Below are 22562 nucleotides of genomic sequence, written 5' to 3' on the forward strand. Positions count from 1 at the left end.
TTCCTTGAAGACATTTCTTCACTAAAAGTTTCATATGTTAATCCTGAAGTCTACGGGTTGATGACCAATGATACTCCATTGTACCTCGAAACCAGGATCAATTACGGTGCCAACCAAACTGTTCCGTAAGTAGATCACCTTCTTCGATTAAATACTTTGTTTCAAATTTAAGACTTAACAACATTGAACTTAATTATTTTAAATTTGGTCAAATTTACAATAGTACTGTCAAATCTAATTTTGCTTATAAGGTCTTACAAAACAAAGTTTGATAATAGTTATTCAATATAATTAGCTTTTTTCTGTTTAGTAATTTTTTTTAATAATTATATTATTTTATATGATTAAATATGTTTCTAATTAAAGAGAAGTGTTATTTTTTTTTAATTTTCAAATTGTTATTCTTTTTTTATTAGGATAAATATATCATGTTACCAATTCCTCAATCTTCTTATTATAAATGTTTCGAATTTCAAATTTTTTTAATTTTAATCTACATCCATATAATGAGTCAATTTCCATGACAATTCTCAACTATTCTTAGCCTATTTTATATTCTATTTTAAATACGTACAATCGTATCTACTATCGCTGGATAGAAACAGAAAAGTTGCCATGATAGCCAGGAGAAGAACGCAACTCAAATTTTGTATCGATTTATCTGGTTAATGCTATCGGTACGGCCAAGGTTACCATTGCTCCTGCTCAGGGAGCCACAATGGCAACCATTCTCAATGCCATGTAAGTGTTTGCCGCAATTCAAATCTCCCACTCCAAACCCAATTCATCTTATTCCATTTTTTGGATTTTGTTTGGTCTTGTTCTTCTTGCATGGAATTCTCTCATGGTCTAGATATTGACAAGTTGGTCATTCTAGTATCTTATGTAACAAAGTATATATCCCTTTTTCATTTTTTGTTTGATATGTGTTGATTTAATACTAAAACCTTAAATAGAAAAGTGAACTCATCGCACATATTAATAACCAAATAGAAAAGGATACCATATGTACATGTACATGTACATGTGATAAAAAATGTTTTGCTATATCTAGATAATATATATAAATTAATTGACTTGTGTAAAAAAAGAAAGACCAAAAAAATAAAATAAAAATAAAAATACAGTTCTTATTTAAATTCATTGGTAGTCAATTAATTATTAGAAAAGTGTTGTAGTTTAAAATTTTACAACTTGCACTTCTAATTTAAGTTTAACCGAGCAGTATATCACAATTAACAAAATATTCACCAAATTTATTGATCGAATATCACATATTGAAATGTTATTAGTTGACACATTCATATAATATAAATATTGATGAGTGAGAAAAGTAAATTAAAAATATAAGTTAATAAAATATTACCATGCTATCTGTCATGACACCAATGGCAAATAAATTTGATAAATCTAGAATTACTGTTAAGCTATAATCAAAGGGTAATTGACACCTAATAGTTCAAATTAAATATTTATTTTTTATAAAGGGAATAAGTTGCCTATTATCTTAGGATATAAGTTCATTTTATTTTAATAAAATGTTTAATTTTTGATTTGGTTCATGCCAAATTTGACGGAATTTTTTTATTATTATTATTATTATTTTTTTTTTGGGGAAATATGAAGCCTTATAGTATTTGGATAATTTTCAGTATAAGAAAGTATGGGTTATCATGTAATTTAATTCTTGGGAAAATTTAGAAAAAAATGATATTTATAACACTATCATTCTTATTATTAGTATTCATAAGTTTTGAATGTGGAAACGAAACCCTTTCTCTTCTTTAGCTTTTTTGGTGTAACTACTTGAGTTGGATGAGAGGAAATTTTTATGTCCGATTTTAAGTGGGGGAGTTTTGATAGGATCCTATCCAAAATTTTCTTTTATTAGGCCCATAACGTATTGAGGAATTGAATTTAGTTAGACAATGTATGGTTGATAAACAAGATCGGTTTTCTAGCAAGGTATGAAATGTATCGTAAAATATTCAATATAATTCCATAAGATCCAATTTTGTTCAAGTAAAGGACTCTTACATCAAAATTCTACATTCTGCTAGTACTAGTACTAATCGAAAACTGAAAAATACAATTTATTTTTTAGGAATTAATTCCTAGGAAACTTGTTTTAAAAATTTTAAATTATTCCTAAATTTTAGTTTTAACTTTTCTGATATTGTTCAACAAAATGGGCTTCAATAATTGGACTCATGCCCCTAGCTATTAGGCTGAAACATGTTATAGTGATTTAAGCCCAACGTTTAGTAGCCTCTTAAACCAAGGCTCTCTTTATTTTTATATATATATTTTTTAATTTTTTAATTTTAATTTTATTTTTTTATAATCCTGAAATCCCAAGTTTATCAGGTTTCAATCTCAGTCTGTAGGACGCCTTTTACAATTTTATTATCTGTAATAGGATGAATTCTGTGTTTTGCAATTTTATTATCTATAATAGGGTAAATTTTGTGTTGGAGATGCAGATAGAAAATATATACAATAAAATTCCATTTAATATTAATAATTAAATTGTAAAAGTACTAATCTTTATAAGCAACCATTGATAAAAACTAGATCTTCAATCTTACAAAATGGAAACACATAATAACAGTGCCTATAATAGACACACTGTTTTTTAACCTCTCTCTAATTGATCTATGAGATTTTTAAAAAACCCTAACACAAATATAGCATGTATTTTTCTCACTTGCCCTATCAATAAAACTTCAATATTTTAAATATTAAATTCACGTTCAAGTTACATGATTTACCCATCAATTTAAACATATACCAAAATAATAATTCAATAATGAATATAATAATAATAATAATAAAATGGTTAAACCCTATCAATAAAACCTCAGTATTTTAAATATTAAATTCACGTTCAAGTTACATGATTTACCCATCAATTTTTACATATACCAAAATAATAATCTAATAATAAATATAATAATAATAATAATAATAAAATGGTTAAATCAAATAGGTCTTTAAAGAGAGCTGATCCTCCAGTCTAATAGAACAATTAGAGTATTACAAAAAGTATATATCCAAGATCTTAATTCATAATTTAGTAAATAAACCAATCTCATTAATGAAACAAATAAGTCCTTTAAGTAAGTTACTAATTATCCCAAGTCCATGCAATATTTATATATACGGAAATTCTATGGTGAGAACGGTCCGCATGAGGACCGTAGTATTAGTGACAGTTTTTTATAGTATTAACGACGGTTTTTTAGAAAATTGTCACAAATACTATGAAAAACCGTCACCAATACTGTGGTCCGCATGAGGACCGTTCGCGCCATAGACGGACTGTTTATATATATATATATCTAACATTCTGAACAAATTTTGTCCAAAATTTTTTCAAATAGGAGAAAAACAATATATATATATATATGTATATATATTTATCAATTCTCCTCTTTGAAAATGAAAAAAAAAAAAGAAAAAATCTCAAAAAACTAATTTCACCATATTATTCGAAATTATTTCTCGCAAAATGTATCAACATGCTTTAAGCTTTACAGTAGGATCAACAAACTAAGCTGAGAAAAGAGGGCCGGGTAATTTAAGGAGAAAAAATAATAATAATAATCCCATATACTTCCATAAAATAGAACAAAGTAAAAAAAGGAAAAATCCGATTGTATTTAATAATTAACATATATATGAGTTGCTTTGCATGTTGCACAAAATTGTGGTCCTTCTTTCAGACTAACTAATTATTACCCAAGGCCAATCAGCTATCATATCACCAATGCGTGAGCACCAAAAGAAAAAAAGAAGAAGAGACGATTGGCTCTTTTTTTGGGGTGTCTTCTTAATTCCAAAAATTTGTCTGTGCCTGTTTGGAATTACCTCGGAAAGTAATTGATACTGTTTGAGATATGTAACTGAAAAGGTAATGTAGGTGCATTAATATGGAACACATGGATGGGCTTATATGTTGGATCAAAGAGAGCCTAACACAAGATCTCCTAGCTAACTACTGAAATTTAGAAATGCACCTATTAAACAAGTAGAGTTATCGCAATGTGCATGTTTTTGAATATGATTATGGATGATTGATAGGAGTTGATTGAATTTCTTCAACATTCACCAATTGTAATTTTTGAAAGAAAATGATTATATAGTCCCCTATGTATCATTTGATAGGAGTGTTGTGCACTCTTATGCTTGATTATGGATGATTTATAGGAGTTAAAAAAAAAAAAAAACAATTAATAGATGCAAAACCATTTAACTAAATAAGGGTAAACATATAAAAGAAAATATAAAATTTGTGAGGATAATGGAGACTTGCCCGCCGGTACGCGTACTCTTTCTACTTTTGACATTTTCTACACACTTTTTTAAAAAGGAAAAACAAGTGTTATGTATTCATTAGTACTTCTTTTGTTTGGAACCATCTGCATATAGATTCTGACCAAAAGTTAATTTAATTTCTTTGAATGTTGAAATGGCGCTGGGTTCATATATATATATATATGCCAGCTGTTTCAACTTTTGTACATACAAGAATGGACTACTGCATATATATATATATATTTACACACATATATATAAATGATGATTAATTCTATATGTATTGCATTCACCACATAGTGGTCTCTATATGCAGTTCTGTAATGGAATTGTGGACTGTGGCAGTAGCTTTGATCATGTCGGTGGCACCCTCTAGCGCTTATGGTAAGTTAATTTTGTCTATCCCCTAAGAAAAAAAAAAAAAAAAAAAACTTCATTAATTCATAATCACAATATTTTAGGACCATCCTTCTCTTAGTTATAATATATTAAATGAAGGGCATATAGAACATTTTACATATATAGCATCTGCAAATTGATAAATAATTAACGGAAACATAGCAATCGCTTCTGGCGTATGAAATTCAATATCATGATTTATGGTTAACTTTTGTTCAAAAGCAGGAGTATCTCAATGTTCTCTCATCTATATACCAATGGTTACTTTTTGAATAATTATAAGATTTTTCCATTAAATACTGTTCCGAAGAGAGAACAATCAATGATTCATAACATGGTAATATCAAATTATGTGAAATATGTATATATATATATATATATATATATATTATTTTTCAGATGTTTATTGGCTGAGCATTGATTGTGGAGCAGTAAGCACATCAAAGGATGAAATCACCGGTTTGACATGGCAAACTGATGAAGAATTCATAGAAACTGGAGGAAACAATTTTCTTCCAAGGAACAACATCCGCTTGGAAATGAAAACGCTAAGAAGTTTCCCAAACATTAATTCTAAAAATTGCTACAATCTGACATTAGAAATGCAATCCAAATACGTCCTGCGTGCAGGCTTTTACTACGGCAATTATGACAACCTCTTCATGCCTCCAACATTCCTTCTTAAGGTCTCTGCTGGAAATTATTTCAATGTAACAGTTATAACTTCTCTAAGCGATGACCCAATTTACCACGAAATCATGTTTATGACAACAAATGAGGCAGTAGATGTATGTTTGATTCAAACACAAGAAGGTCATGTTCCTTTCATTTCTTCGCTTGAAGCCACATATGTTATCCCAGAAATTTCAGGTTCATTACCAATGATATGGCACTGTACCTCGAAAGCCACATATGTAATGCACTTAAATCATTCTTCGCATCTATGAGTCCAAGGCTGCTCGTTTTGTTCCATTTTTAGGAGTTTCTTTGGTCTTTTTCTCTCTTTTCTTGGAATTCTCTCCTTGTCTGTATAGTGAGAAATTGGTCATTTTCTAATGAATACACACACACACACACACACACACACACACACACACACACACACACACACACATATATATATATATATACACCTCAAATAAAAAAAGATCTTAAAAATGAAAAAAGTAGATTCCTTTGTTATTCTTATTTGCAAGGGCTAATTAAACTTTGCATCCGAAACAATGTTTTCTTCTTTAACTTTATTGTTACTTTGATATAATTGTTAAACATCCAAAATTTGGATGGAAAAAGCCAATGTATAAGTCAATAATGCCTTTTAATAAAGGAGCCTTTTGTATTAGAAAAACTAAAAATAATGAAATTGAAATATTTAATAAAAAAACACCGTTTAAAACAAAAGATAAAGTGTGCAAATACAAAAGTAGAACAATTGGTGTCACAAATGCATAATTGTATAAACATATTGAATTCACTTTTTAACAGTCAAATTTTTAGAATCAATGATAATTTAAAATGGTATGCTGAGTATAAAATCCTAGATATCTTTACTAAATTTGCATTAGCATCCCTTAAAACAAATTAACAGTTGTACGCACAAAAGTAGCCAACAAAAGAGGGGCAATGTTGACATAGCTTGATATATGTATTAGTTTCAACACTAATAGTTACCAAAACTAAAATACATGGAATCTCAAATAATCTTGATGGAAACAATATTAAAATTCATTTAGAAAAATATAAAATCAAAGCACTAGATCTGATGGGTTTATTGTCAATGGTTACCAAAACTGAATAAAATTGATTATGAGATAATCTTGATTGAAACAAAATTAAAATTAATTGAGAAACATAAGAAAACAAAGAACAAGAGCACTAGGATTGAACTTCATCAAAATATATAACAAACCAATTTTTTTACATTAATCTAACAACATCCAAATACAATTACCCATTTAGGACTCTTAATAATGCAAGTGGGAAAGATATTCCTATACAACATCTATTTTGATAAAATAAAACTCTAATTACAAAAGTAAAATAAGATTTGAACACCTCTTAAGCTTAACTTTATCTAACTTGTTAAAATTCATCCAACACAGTTCTTCCAAGCTTGATGACATGCAATGCAAAATTTTCCAAAGAATTTTTTATATAAGATCCATAATTTGGTTCGTTCTAGATTTGTTCAATTTAATCTGAAGATGCCATCTTTCTTACGATTCACAAAGAATTTTCCAAAATTGCTCTAAGAACATCTTCAATGCAATTCTTGCTTTCTTCATATGACAAAAATATTGTATTTTTGGCCTTTTACTATATCCCGTATACAATTAATCTTTATTGCTCCGTTATCTTCCAAGCTGCATTTAGAATTGATAACTAAACCCAAAAAAAAAAAAAAAAAAAAAAAAAAAGTGAAATGCAAAAGTACTTTGATTAAAAATCAAAGCAATAGCTTAGTAATGGAAAATATAAACTGCATGCAATTCTAGATTCATCACAAAGATGTCATTCACATATGGCTTGCACATGTAAATTTTTGCTCCCAAAAAAAAAAAAAAGGGGTGGTGTTTATAATTGTTACCAAAAATAGAGTAAAATAGGTTAAAAGGGAATGTGAGAGTTTTTAGAGGTTTGGGTGCAAAGTGAAATAAATTATAGTTTGGCGGTGAAAAGTGCAATAATGATGTTAGAGAGGTTTCTACAATTTGTTTTTGATTTTGATTTTACTTTTATTATTATTATTATTATAAATAACGTATTTATTTTTAATTTCCAAACCCTATTATATTTTGTTAAAGGAAGCATTATGAAAATTATGGATTTTTTTTTTAAATAATTTCAGTCTGCTACACCCGACGATGTAAGTTCAGCTTTTTCAATTGGCTTGTGAGATTTATTAGAACACATTTAATATATAGAATATCTATACCTCATAAAATAGAAATACCCTATTTATAAAAATAATAAAATAATAAAATAGAAAAATAAATGGTCATCCTTATTTTTATGTGTGGTTATATTGAATACGAATTAGGCTTAGAAATTTTTATAAAAGTTTTGGATTCAAAAATTTTCAAATTTGATAAAACTTAATTGAAAGTTTATTTTTATATTTATTTATGTAATTTTAAATATGATAATCCATCTGAATTTAAATTTATCAAAATATATAAATATATTTTTGAAGTTTATTTAAATTAGAATATAAGTATAACAATTCAGAAGTTTTTTGAAGAAATAATTATTCTTTCACATAGAAGTCTATTTATTCCCTTAGAATAAATGTTTTAAAATTTAAAAATGTACCAAATATATATAAAAAAATAAATCTATGTAATAATTATTTTATTTCTATATTTGTTCCACAAACCAAATGTGTCCATATAATAAGTAAATTAAGATTTTTAAAATTTGAAAGAAAGTTGTGCACACGATAGAATTTTAAGTAAGGAATTTTTGGAAAACCAAATGCCAGTAGCACAGGAAGGCCTAATTTTGGGAGCCTTTTAGTCTTGATTCAGCATGATGTCAGATTTTCGAGGCAATGATTCAGAGATCACCTGGAAGGCCTGATTTTCGAAGCCTCTCAGTCTTGATTCAGCATTATGTCAGATTTTACGAGGCAATGATTCGGATATCACCTAAATTAGCAATAATAATTTTCATACTAACTTTTATTTACACATATTTTTCCTTTTTTCTTTGGTCTGACTTTGGTCTAAAATGTTGTTATCTTTTGGCTATTAGCTATGGTTCATTGGGTAGAATATATGATGAAATTATCCATTATTCCTTTCTATCTGATGAAATGTTGGAAAAAGACACGAGCCGAAAGGTTCAACTGTGACTACGGCCGGGGAGGCAGGCCTCATCATGCCCCCCAGGAACCATGAGTATATTATCTTGGAACTGCCATGGACTTGGAAGAACCAAAGCAATGCAAGGCCTCAAAAGCCTCATTAGGAAATCTTCCCCATAGGTATTATTCCTGATGGAAACAGAGATTGATCAGAGTTGCTAGATGCTTACCTTTTGATAATTATGTTTTTGTCGAAGCAATTCACAGTGCAGGAGGACTCGCCCTCTTTTGGAATGATTTCTTAAATTGGAGGGTGGTCTATAAGTCGAAATCGATTATAGGGGTCTCTTATTGGTTAAATAATAGAGTAGCTAGAAATGGATGGTTCTGCTATTGTCCTCAGAAAGAACCTTAAGGAAAGATTTCTGGGACGAACTTCAGTCTGCAATCAAGCAAGGGAGTGATATCTGGGTATGTATGGGTGACTTTAACGATGTATTGTGTTAAGAAGAAAAATCCAAGGGGAGGGTAGTTAGCAGTAAATCCAATTACTTTCTCAGAAACTTCATTTCCAAAATTGGAGCCTTTGATTTAGGATTCAGTGGGAACATCTTTACGTGGCGTAATAGAAGTGTGGGGAAAGAAAATATTCGGGAACGCCTGGACAAGGTGGTGGTCAGTGCTGAGTGGCGAATCCTCTTTAATCATGTAAGGGTCCTACATCTATCTCTAGCTGATTCGGATCATCTACCTATTCAGCTATCATTAAGTCAAGATCAACCTTCAGCCCCTCACCCTTTCCGTTTCTTGGAGGCCTGGTTAAGAGACCCTTCATGTACAAAAGTCGTGGGAGAAGCATGGAACAGTAGGCTAGTAGGTTGAAGAAGGGTGCCTATAACTGCCAAAATTCTCCAAGCGGCCAAAGCTTTAAAAAGATGGAATAAGGAGCATTTTGGCTTTTGTAACTCTAAAATAAAGGATCTTGAAGAGAGCCTCGCTTATACGTATAATCTACCACCCACATAGCAGAATATCAAATACTTGCAAGAAATCCAATTTACCTTGGATGAATGGAGGTTAAAGCTTAAGTTGGTATGGCGTCAAAAATCTTGAGAATTATGGTTACAAGCAGGGAACCGCAACTCTAATTTTTTTCATGTTTCTATGGTGGACCGACGAAGGAGAAACTTTATTGTAGCTATAAAGGATGATGTAGGAAATTGGTTGGATTTCAAGTTGACATAGGAAATTTCTTAACAGAGAAATTCACAGAGATTTTCCAAGCTGAGCCGATAGTCCTTTTCGAGTGTTTAAATGAGTTTATATTAGAGAGCATCTCAGACAAAGAAAATGCCAGAATAAATGCAATTCCTACAGCTGAGGACATATGCAACATAGTAAAGAACATGCATTCCATTAAAGCCCCCGGGCCTGATGGGATGCTTGCTCTTTTCTTTCAAAATTTCTGGAGCACGGTGGGACAGGATGTGATCGAGAAGGTCCAAAATGTGTTTTGATGTACTATCTTTCCGGGTGGAATTAACAAATCTTTCATAGTGTTAGTCCCCAAAACAAAGCAAGTGAATTCATACAATCACCTCAGACCAATAAGCTTGTGCAACTCTGTTTATAAGATAATATCCAAACTATTGGCTAAAAGAATTCAACCAGTTCTTGATAGTATTATCTCTCTAAATCAGTCTGCCTTTGTGCTAGGTGATGTGATTCCGCCCGAGCCCGCTCAACCGATAACCCGTTGGGGTGCTGACTCGACACGTATGAAGACTAGGCCAATCACAAGAGATCAAATTAAGAGATTTAAGGACAACCTGGGAGTATTTATACAGGGGGTAATCAATCTCAACAGAGCTTGTCCATACTTGAAGATACAAAGCCTATTCTAAGCATCCAAGTGGTGGAAGCCGATACGGACCCGGGTGACAGTTTTGGTACATTTTTGGAGTCTGGGAAGCATGAAATGGTTCCAATGATTTATGGGTTCAATACATATGCCTAAGAGGTCATGGAATCAAGTTAAAGCAGCCTCAAATGCAATCAAAAAGGGTTTGTACGGACAGCATCAACAATTTGGCCGAATTTGCTGTATTGCTTGCTGGCTTTACTGTATTAGCCTTTTCTTATTTTTCCAAGCATGGCCAACGTGTGGGACTTCATATTCAGTTTATTTGGCATCCTAAAAAGCATCTAGAAGCTGATTTGAAGCTCAAAGAGGTCAAAGATTGATCAAAGTCAACTTGATCAAAAGGCTAGCATTTTTAGTTTCCTAATTTGTTTTTACTTTTTGTTTTAGGAAACTACCATTACTTTCTGGCTTTTATTTATTTATTTTCTGGACAAATAACTTTAGGAAGGTTTTTATTTTATTCTTTCCATTGTAAATTAATTAATTTCTAATTTAATATAAAGGAATTAATTAATCAAACTTAGATTAGGAAAGGAAGTATAGTTTCGGCCAACTAGGTTTCTTTATGTGTGGTGGCTGGTTTTCTTTATGTTCTAGGGTTTTATTTCGTGGCTTTGCAGCCTATTTAAAGGCTTATTTTTCAATATGAATACAACTTTGATTTGATTAAGAAAATACTTGTGAGATTAATTATCTCTTTGTTCTTTGAGAACACCTAAAACACCATTAGAGAATTGGTTGTTTTAGCTTGACTTATCAATAGGTTTTCCATCCCCTATTGTGGCGTCTACATTATACCAAGGTTTCTAACCACAGGTTGGTTAGGGGTTGAGGTCCATTCCATTAGAACTTGAACTTAATTAAGATCCTGGCTAATATAATACGGGTTTAGGAGCAGGTCCTCCTAGGTTCGTTTCACTAGGTAGGTGGATTAGTGAAAATACAATTTTGGTCAATGAAATTATATACTCTTTCAAGAAGAAGATGTCTGGTAATGGTCTTGTAGGCTTCAATATTGATACGATGAAAGCTTACGATAGAGTGGATTGGTGTGTCCTTACTAGAATTTAATTGAAATTCTGGTTCTCCCATAACTTAATCACCTTGGTACTTCGATGTGTTTCCCTTGAATCGGTGGAGCTTCTATTAAATGGAAGTATCTTCATGAACCGAGGACTTAGATAAGGAGATCCGTTATCTCCCTTTTTTTTCATTATATACTCGGAACTGCTCTCAAGGATGTTATTACATTTAGAAGCTAAAGGCAAAATTCATGGCATTACGTTAGGATGATCGAGCACAGCAATCATGCATTTAATGTTTGCAGATGATATTCTTTTGTTCTACCGAACCAATTAGGAAGAAGTTCAAGCAGTCTTCTCTTGCCTCAATGACTACTGCAAATGGATGGGTCAAAAATGCATTTAGCTAAATCTAGATGCTTTTTCTCAAAGAATACCCTGGGAAATACAAAGGCAATGGTTAAGAAGATCTTCAGTATAGAGGAACTGTCAAAGGAGTCTAAATACCTTAGTAATCATCTTTTCTTTGATAGGAATATGTCCAAGGCCTTTGAGGATTTGAAGAAAAAGGTGGAAGTCAAACTAGAAGGGTGGAAGTCAAAACTCTTATCCCAAGCTGGCAAGTACACTTTGGTGAAATCAGTAGTCAATGCTATCCCTATATATTCTATGTCAGCAAACGCCCTTCCAGCAAAGTGGTGCAAGGACATTTAGAGAATGGTGTGAAACTTCCTTTGGAATAGTTGCGAATCTCGAAAAACCTTAGTTCCAGTTTCTCGGGACAAAGTCTGTCGTCCCAAATTTGCTGGTGGTCTAGGTATCCGGAGGCTTAAAGACATGAACCAAGCTCTGCTCAGTAAATTGGGATGGCACATGGCTACATATGCAAATAAAATTTAGGTTCAGGCCCTTTTTTTATTTTGTAAGCCCCCTTTTTTCAAAGGAATATACTATGCTGGGATTTCATTCTTGAAATGCAAGAAAAAGAGAGACAGCTCTCGGAGTTGGAAAGGAATTCTGTTGTCCTGAAGTCTTCTTTTAAATGGACTATGTTGCCGAGTAGGGAGAGGAAATAATATCAATATATTGGAGGACCCTTGGGTCCCAAGCAACCCAAACTTTTAGCCAACTCCCCTCTCAAAGACAGTAATTAGAGACATTGCAATGGTTGATATGTTTAAGTGTATGGATGGAAGCTGGAATGTGATGAAACTTCAAACTTTGTTTGATAGGGGTACTATGAGAAACATATATAAAATTCCGTGTAACAAATTTTTTTGGAAGATCAGCTTATCTGGAGTGGCAACAAAAATGGAAGTTTTTCAGTCAAGTCAACTTATTAGATAGAATTCTGGAAAGATAGTATAGACACTCCATGGTGGAAACATCTCTCGTCCTAAAAAATACTGGAAAACAAGGGACTTCCCACTGCTACAAATTTATTAGACAGGAACGTGGTAGTTGAGAACCAAAATTGTATACATGGTTGTGGCTGCTGTGAGATGGACAATCATTTGTTTTTCCACTGCCAAGTTGCAAAGGCAATATGGTTTGCTATCCCTTGGAGCATAAAATAGGACCTATTTGAAAATCAACCTATTGAGGTGAAACTAATGGTGTTAACAAAGCCTTCTGTAGTGCTCCCGGTTCATAAAGAAGACCAGGAAGAATTTTTTGTATGTGTTACCTTAATTATGGAATTATTATGGAAGATAAGGAATAAAGTTTGGCTCAATAGGCAGCCTTTTTCCTTATCTAAGGCCCTAACTTCTCTAAACTTCAGAATCTAGGAAGCAACATCAGTAGCAAGGAGGAATTTGGAAAATATAAGTAAGTTCCATTGTAGACCAAATTGGAGTAAACCCACCCCTCAGTGCATTAAAATAAACACAAATGCAGAGGTACGACTAGAAGGAAGTTTGGTAGGAGTTGTGGCAAGGGACCAGCAGGGAAAAATATTAAAAATCAAAGTAGCTCATTGTCATTCAGACATTCCAAAGGTGGTCGAAGCTTTTGGAGTTCTACAGGGATTGATTTTAACCAAGAATGAAGGCAGGAGACAAATCAGGAGTGAGTCAGATGCCCAAACTTTAGTTCTAAGCCTTAACGATCCAAAGGCGCCACCAAGTCAATGGGCAACTACTGGATATGTTTATGATATTTTGGTCTTAAAGAAGGAGTTCCAAGAAATCCACTTTTCTTGGATCCCAAGGGAGGAAAATTTCCTAGCTTATTATATAAGCTGCTGGTGTATCCAGAACAATGCTAGTGGTTATATATCTCAATCTTCCTTTCCTCGTAACTTTGATGATTTTTTAACTCAAGAAGAGATTGGCGAGTAGCCATCTCCCTGTGTTTTTCATGTATGATAGGTTTTTTGGTTTAATACAATAGTTCCTTCCAGCAAAACAAAAGAAAAAAGAAAAAAGAAAGATGCTTGTAAATAAATTGTATTAGGGTCTTCTAAAATAAACTAAAAAGATTTCTTGAGTCATTTTTTATCCTTACATATATTTATAAATATTTTTAATTTTTAAGTGGAGTTGTCAACTTTTAAATCCAAAATGTTCTAATGTGTTATATCAGTATCATAACAATGGTCAAATATTATTAGTCAAAAGCCTTTAAGTTTTGGCTAGTGGACGATTAGCTTGCAAACATAAATTGAGAGAGCGAGCTGGAATAAAATCCCAGAACTAAAAGAACACGATGGAAAATAGATATACAAAGAATTCCAAATTCTTAATTTAGCAAAAACAAATAAAAACATTCCAATTTTAAATCCCTACGTGATCGATAGTTCCTAAGACGTTGCAAATTATCCATCACGGTACGCATATAGTTTCAACTAGTAAAAGTCATGAATATATATATATATATATATATATATATATGCCAACTACATGGATTGAGACAAAAACACTTTCTTAATTTTCTTTGAATATTGAAAGGCTAGTTGCATAAAAATAAGTACGTGTATGCCAGTTGTTTCCATATATCATAGTAATAAAATAACATTATATATGTATCTGCACATAGACACATATATGAAGATTTTAGAGAAATTCTATGCTGTGGAGGATCTATATGTGGACTTCAGTATTGATGATGGTTTTTGAAGAAATCATCGTCAATATTCTTTTCTGTATGATAATATTGATAACAGCTTCTAACAAAATTGTCATCAATACTGAAGATGCGTATGTGAACCGTCTGCATCATAGACAGACTCGAAAGTTCTATATATCTATATATATATGTAAGAGATTTTTGTTGCACACAATTCATCTTAATCCCTCATTTTATTTTGGTAAACTAGTCCCTAGCTTTATTAATAATGGAAAAGTGGGTAGTGTTAATGGCTTTCATGATGTTGGCCACCATGGTGCAGTTTGGCTATTATAGTAAGAGGGTTATTTTATTTTTTATTTTTTATTTATCCATTTTTTTTGTCAACTCAGTAGCGTTTTGAATCCCCCACTTCAATTTTTTTTAAAAATATATATTACTCTTTTGTTAACTCACATGTTAATTATGATGTTGGTATATATTATTTATATTTGGATTGTTAACTAAATAGAGAGACCCATTAGTTTATTCAATGTAGATTAATGCACGTATACAATATACAATATATATATATATTACGCAAAAAAAAAAAAAAAAAATATATATATATAGATATACGCATTGGGACCGTTTATTTTTTCTAGGTAAATAAGTTTTATGTTTTTGGGTAAACTTTTGCAGGTTCGATAAGCATTGATTATGGAGTAACAAAATTTTCTTGGGAAGAAATCACTGGTATCACATGGATTACGATGACGAATTTATTACAACTGGAGACCAAAAGTTTCTCCCCACCAACTAACTGGTTTGGAAATGAAAACGCTAAGACATATATCCTTTGTGCTGTTTTCAGTTTGGAAAGTATGACAACTTTCAGAGACCTCCAACATTTGTTCTTGAGGTGTATGACAAATTTAATGTGACACTTACAACATCTCTAAGCGAAGAACTGATTTGCCACGAGATCTTGTTTAGAACAACAAATAAGGCAGTTGATGTATGCTTGATTCGAACACAACAAGGTCATGTTCCATTCATTTCTTCACTTGAAGTTTCATATGTTAAGTCTGAAGTTCATGGGTTGATAACCAATGATTAAGTCCCTTGTACCTCCAAAGCAGAATCAACTACAGTGCCAACCAAACTGTTCCGCAAGTAGATTACCTTCTTCAATTAGATACTAATTTTGAAATTTAAGATTGAACACGATAAGATGAAATTATTTTAAATTAGTCCAACATTAAACATTCCTATCAAATCTAATTTTGCTTATAAGGTCTTAAACAAACCAGAGTGTATGATAGAATTATTCCAAAAAATTTATCTGAAAAATCAAATAATGAAAAAATATTTATAAACATAAAATTTAATTTTAGTTAATTTTGATCAATAGAGAATTTTTTTTTCCCCTTTTTAGGCTACACTTTGAATCTAAACAAGAATGATTATTATTTTTTTGTTTTGTTTTTTGTTTATTCCCATCATGTTAGCTATTTCTATTTAATGAGAAATATACCAATCCTACATATAATATTATTATGACTAATTGTTTTTTCTTTTTTTTGGTAGAATGTTATTATGATTAATAAGTCCATACTTCTTGCAAAGTTGATGACTACACACATAATGCAGGGAACGCTTTGCGCCTTTCGTTGAATTGCACGGACGAATTTGGAAGCCAGTACAAGTTTTGGAGTATCTTAGTCTATCAGCTAGTTATGATACAATGTTTTGGACCCGATCAGTATACTACCCTCCAAGCACGGTATTAGCATATACTATTGAAGCTTAAAATGGTTCTGATTACTCCATCTTCTAAATAGTCAATTTTCATGACAATTCTCAAGTACTTTATCTTCTATTCTAATTATGTATGTTAGAAAAGAAATATATAAATGAAATGAAGGCCTATTAGGTTAACCTTTTGGGATGAATGGTAATCTAATATAGTATTGGAGTCATAATTCAAGAGTCTTGGGTTCGAAACTCAATAATTTCACCACAAATAAAAATAAAAATTAAAAACATATGTAAGGACCTAGAAAGAAGCCCAAAAGAGGTAGGCTTATGTGTAAGGGAGAGTGTCAAAGAAAAATATAAATGAAATGAAACCCACCTTCTATAAGCTTAAGTTTTTGGAATCCGTGGTAATCTAATAATGTACAAGAGAAGACGAGTTGTGAGCGATTGCATCGATTTATCCAATTAATGTTTTTGGTATGGTCAATGTTACCATTGCTCTTACTGAGGGAAGCACGTTGCCTCCTATTCTCAATGCCACGGAAGTCTTTTCCACAATTCAGATCTCCCATTGCAAAACCTGCTCATCTTATTCCATTTTTTGGAATTTATTTGGTCTTGTTTTTCTTGCTTGGAATTCTTTCATGATATAGATGATGAAGATGGGTTAAACAAAACATTTTCATTCAAATTAGATCTAACCAATAGGAAGAACGTTGACATATTGGGCTTTAGAACTTTAAGCTTTGATTTTTATTTTTATCCATGTGCAGTGTAACAACTAGAAAGAATCCCAAAAGAAGTAGACCTACATGTAAAGGAGAGTGTTAGAGAAAAATATAAATGAAATGAAACCTCACATTTCATTAATCTAATAATGTACATAGACTTGTGTCCACAGTCGGCAGATTGAATTAAGAATGTGGCTATCTATATTGATGGCCAAGAGAAGCATGTGACTCAAGTTCCTAGAAGAGAAGATGAGTTATATGCGGTTGCATCGATTTATCCCGTTAATGTTATTGGTATGGTCAATGTTACCATTGCTCTTACTGAGGGAAGCACATTGCCTCTTATTCTCAATGCCATGGAAGTCTTTTCTACAAATCAGATCTCCCACTGCAAAGCCTGTTCATCTTATTCTATTTTTTAGAATTTATTTGGTCTTGTTTTTCTAGCTTGGAATTCTTTCATGATCTAGATGATGAAGATGGGTTAAACAACATGTTTTCATTCAAATTAGATCTGACTAGTAGGAAGAACATTGTCGAACTAGGCTTCAGTCCTTTAAGCTTTGATTATTGTTTTAATCCATATGCATTGGAATACCCATAAAAAAGTTCAAAAAAGGTAGATCTACACGTGAAGAGGAGTGTTAGAGAAAAATATAAATGAAATGAAAACCCACTTTTCATCAGCTTAAGTTTTTGGGATCAGTGATAATCTAATAATGTACATAGACTATATCCGCAGTCATCAGATGGAAAGGAATGTTGCTATCTACGTTGATGGCTAAGAGAAGCATATGACTCAATTTCCTAGGAGAGAAGAAAAGTTGTGTGCGGTTGCATCAATTTATCCAGTTAGTTAAGCTTTGATTGTTGTTTTTATCCATAGGCACTGCTTCATTTAGGGTAAAGTATTGTCGTTTTAAGCTTGTTCACTTAGTTTAGTTATTTTTAGGTGCTGTATCATAGATTTTTGTTTACAACATTGTATCTAGTTTGTAATTGGCTCATGTTAAAAAACCATTTTCTTCCTCTTTGAAAGGGAGATTTTCTTTATTTGCCATTATAGACATTTAGAGCTTCTTAAAGTTTTAACAATGAAAGTTTTCTTGCCCGTTTGGTTCTTAGAATTGTTGTCTAGGTTCTAAACTAGGATTATCTTTTCTTTCATTGTTTACTACATCAAATTGGTATTTTGAGCCTATGTTTTTTTCAAGTTTCTGCTAATGGCTAACTCTGATGAATGCAATAGCTGTGCTGTTCAAGAAGACCAAAGCATAAAGGCTCTTTGGGCAACCATTAGTAGTGTTGAATAGAAAATTTATAATCTCACTTTTGAAATTCATCAATCTCTACTTTAGCTTGCTCATGAGCTTCTGGTGACTTAAGGAATTGTTGGTTAAAATAAGCAATTGCTTACTCCTCCCCCACTAGTAGTTGTACAAGCTACCTTTCAATATCACCATCACCAGTTTGTTGGATTTAAGTTTCTAGATCATATAGATTCCATTCTATGTTTCTATAGCCATAAACCATCTAATGTTGCTCTTGACTTTGATAATGAAATTGAAGATAATGTGTTCGAAAAGCATCATCATCCTCTCTTTGGTGAGTGTCACAAAATTATAGCAACATTAATATTCAAGAAACTAAATAAAATCTAATAAACAACACAGAAATTTATAGGATTTTATTCAAGATTGAATCTACATCTTCAGAGCTCCACAAGGAGTTCAATGTACTATAAATTAAATGTGTTTTACAAATCAAATAACTTTCTTTTTATAGTTCTTGAAGCTAATCTAAACTCATAAACTATACACAATAATCCTTTTTTACAACTTTTCTCTCCTCACAACTCTCATTTAAGGGAATCCTAAAGAAAAAAGATAAACCAAAAAAATTTTACATGAGAGAAAACTAGCTATATCTGAAAACCAATATTGTAGAGCCTGTATATTCTGTTATTGATCGAATAGGACTGGTATATGTAAAGGCTGGTTGTTGTAACTAAAGGATTTTTGCCACCTCATCTGTCCTCATGTGACTTAACTAACATGCCACCTCATCTGTCCTCATGTGGCTTTGATAATAAGCTATTTCTACCACTAACTGATGCCATATAATTTATGCAATATTAATCAAGAAACAGATTTTGACTTTTGACTTATTTGAATCACATTACCAACAAACTCTACCTTGATTCAAATAAGTTAAATAGCATAAAGTGCAATGAACTTCCTTTGCTTCTCAGCTTAACTTCATTATTATCTTGTACCAATCTAGAGCAAAATTTTGCAAAACTCAATCTTGCTCGCATCTAATGTTGGTTGGAGTTCTTGCCACCCTTTGTTCTCTATGTTTGGAAAATTGGTAATGCTGTGGTGTATTATACAATTGTGAGATGACACATCTTTGATTTTGTTGAGGTGTTTTCTCCTTTTAAGTGAATCTGTTTCTTTTAGTGGTTGTACTTGCTGAAATTAACCCGATTCATCTCTGGATGTTGACTTTCTTTACTAATTGACTAGTCATAAGCTTCACCTCAATCGCAACAATATTTTCTTAAGTTGTTTGCCTAGAGTTTGCAACTTGGTCACTTGAACAAGGTATTATATCTTTATCAAATAAAACATCCTGACTAATAATTATTTTATAACACTTTGAGTCTTTAACCCATGACTCATACATTTTAACTCCCTCAGGATAGCCTAGAAAGACACATTTTAAAGATCTAAGCTCACGCATTCCAACACTATAGTGCATATAAGCTGCACACCCGAAAACTTTAAGTTTGATATGGTCTACAAGGTGTCCATTCCACTCTTCTTATGGAGTTTTTGACTCAATAGCTGTCAAAGGGCATTTATTAACTAAATATGCTACTGTAATAATTGCCTCATCTTCAAGCAACTTTGGTAAACAAGAGCTAGTAAGCATGCATCTAACCTTACATAATAAGGTTCTATTTATCCTCCCATTTTGCTGAGGGGAATATGATATTGTTTTGTGTCTCAAAATACCATTTTCTTTACAAAAAGTAACAATAGCAAAGCTCAAGACAATTTTCGATTCTTAAAACTTTAAGTTTATTGCTGGTTTGGTTTTGTATTAAAGCATGCCAAATTTTAAATATTGTGAAAGCTTCATTTTTATGCTTTAAAAGAAAAACCCATACTTTTCTAGATAAATCATCAACAATAGAATAAAACTACTTATTACCTTTATGATTTGGTGTTGTTGAAGGTTCCCACAAATCTACATATCCATAATAATCCAAGATTGAGATTAATTTGTGTGAGCTTAGCTTGAAACTCCATTTGTGCCGCTTCCCCAAAACGCAATATTCATATAATTATACTTTTTTTTTATCTTATTTCTTCTAAATAAACGTTATTTGTTTAGTACTTGAAGCCCTTATTCACTGATGTGCCCTAATCTCCTATTCCATAGTTGTGTTTCATCATAAGTTTTTGAACTTGCATCGGCAGAAGTACCTATTATTGTCTACCCTTGTGGAACATAGAGTCCTTCTCTTGATACCTTTCATTATTGTCAAAGCTCCCCTTGAAACCTTTTTTTTTTATCCATTTTCAAATTTGCAAGAGCATCTAATTTCATCCAATATTTCAATAAAAATTAGATTCCTTTATAAATCTGGTACATATCTCACATTGGCCATTCTAATTGGGATATTACCTAACCCAATCATATTGCAAGTTATATTGTTTCCCAAAAGAACTTGCCCACCTTTGATCCTTTTGTGGTTCTTAAACCGATCCTTTCTTAGACACATGTGAAAAATGCAGCCAAGTATCCATTCTTAACTGGTTTGATTAGTTGATACAACAAGAACATCACCGATTTTACTTTGATGGGTTTCCTAACACTATTAATAAATCCTTCTCCATATAGATTTTCTTGTTTTTCAATTTTCATATTTAACTTCTTGGATCTCAAGGCATTTATCATTATTTCTTTAGTTAAATCCTCTCTTCCATACTTCATTACATTCTTTACATCTTTCTAATTCTCGAAAATTGAGTTTATAATATCACAACATGGAGTTCATAAGTAAATTTTTCAACATAGTTTGCTAAATCTAGAGACATCTTTTTAAGCTCATCTAAGTTTTCATCTAGGTCTTTAAAAGCATTCATCTTGAACCTAAATAACTTTTCTAGAAGATATATTTTATTTGGAAAGGATTTGACAAAATAAAGTTTTCTAACTTTTTCTACACAGCAAAGGTAGTTTTAGAATCATTTACCTTTCCAGGAACAATATCATAAACATGTAAAATTGTATTGTTGTAGGCAATCTCATCCTTATTTTTCTTTTGAATTTTCATCAAGATAGGAATTGTCTTTGGCTTTTGTAACATTTTATTGAACCAATATAGCCTTCATCTTTTGCCTCTAGTGAAGAAATTCTCCTTTGCCATTGAACACTTTGAGCTCTACCTTTGAACCCATCAAGAAACTGCTTCTTGGGAATTTTATCAAACAATTTGAAAAACAAAAATAGATTCCTCTAATTCTTGAATATATTGAATGCTCTGATACCACAGTTACAAAATTATATCAACACTAACATTCAAGATACCAACAAAAAAACTAACAAACAACATAGAAATTTTACAAGGTTCGATTTAAGATTGAATATACATCCTCAGAGCTTCATAAGGAGTTCAATGCACTATAAACTAAATGTGTTTTACAGATCAAATAACTTTATTTTTATGGTTATTAAAGCTAGTCTAAACCCAAAAACCATACCCATGATCTCCTTTTACAACCTTTCTTACATCACAACCATCACCTAAAAGAATCCTAAAGAGAAAGATAAAAATAAAGATTTTACAAGAGAGAAAACTAGCTAGATTTGAAAGTTAATATTGTGAAGGCTATATATTATGTTACCAATCAAATGAGATTGATATATGTAAAGGCTGTATGTTGTAACTAAAAATTTTTTGCCACCTCATTCGTCTTGATGTGACTTAACTAATATGCCACCTCATCTGTCCTCATGTTGCTTTATTAATAGCTGTTATTGCCACTTTCTGATGCAATATAATCTCTGCAATATTAATCAAAAGATAGATTTTGATTTTTGATTTATTTCAATCACATAACCAATAATGAGCCTCATATAGGGCCATATTTTTGCAATTAAATTAGGTTTCCGTTAAACTTATCTGGTTACAATATCAAAATATCTTTTACTTTGACGGTCATCTGCACATTGAGAATTTTCTGGATTGTATATATAATGTTAAAAAAATTTTGGATTATATGAACTTCTTAGAAGTTTAGCAAGTTTTGTAGTTTATAAGCTTAGAGCTATTGTTTCTTCTTGGTGGGAACAATTTAGATGAATTGTAGAAAGGAAAGGAAAGATGTGACTAAGTCTTACCATGAAAGGAAATGGTTGTTGAAGCAAGGTTTGTACCTTATTATACCATCAATATTATTAGTGTCAATAAAAAAGGAAAGGCTAGCAATGAGTACAATGATGAATTCTTCACACTTAACTTTAGAAACAATGTTTAAAAG

The 22562-nt window shown here is 31.6% G+C and overlaps 1 protein-coding gene across 1 annotated transcript; it reads left to right on the plus strand.

Annotated features, from left to right (window-relative positions):
- The first annotated feature begins 4640 nt into the window (after window positions 1–4640).
- On the plus strand, window positions 4641–15635 carry LOC132799675 (probable LRR receptor-like serine/threonine-protein kinase At1g05700). Its single transcript, XM_060812116.1, has 4 exons — window positions 4641–4701; window positions 5149–5586; window positions 15218–15240; window positions 15390–15635. The coding sequence occupies exons 1-4, from the start codon at window positions 4641–4643 to the stop codon at window positions 15633–15635; spliced, it is 768 nt and encodes a 255-aa protein (XP_060668099.1).
- Window positions 15636–22562: the final 6927 nt, after the last annotated feature.

The sequence above is a fragment of the Ziziphus jujuba genome, chromosome 10, assembly GCF_031755915.1.
Source record: "Ziziphus jujuba cultivar Dongzao chromosome 10, ASM3175591v1".
In the NCBI taxonomy this organism is placed as follows: domain Eukaryota; kingdom Viridiplantae; phylum Streptophyta; class Magnoliopsida; order Rosales; family Rhamnaceae; genus Ziziphus; species Ziziphus jujuba.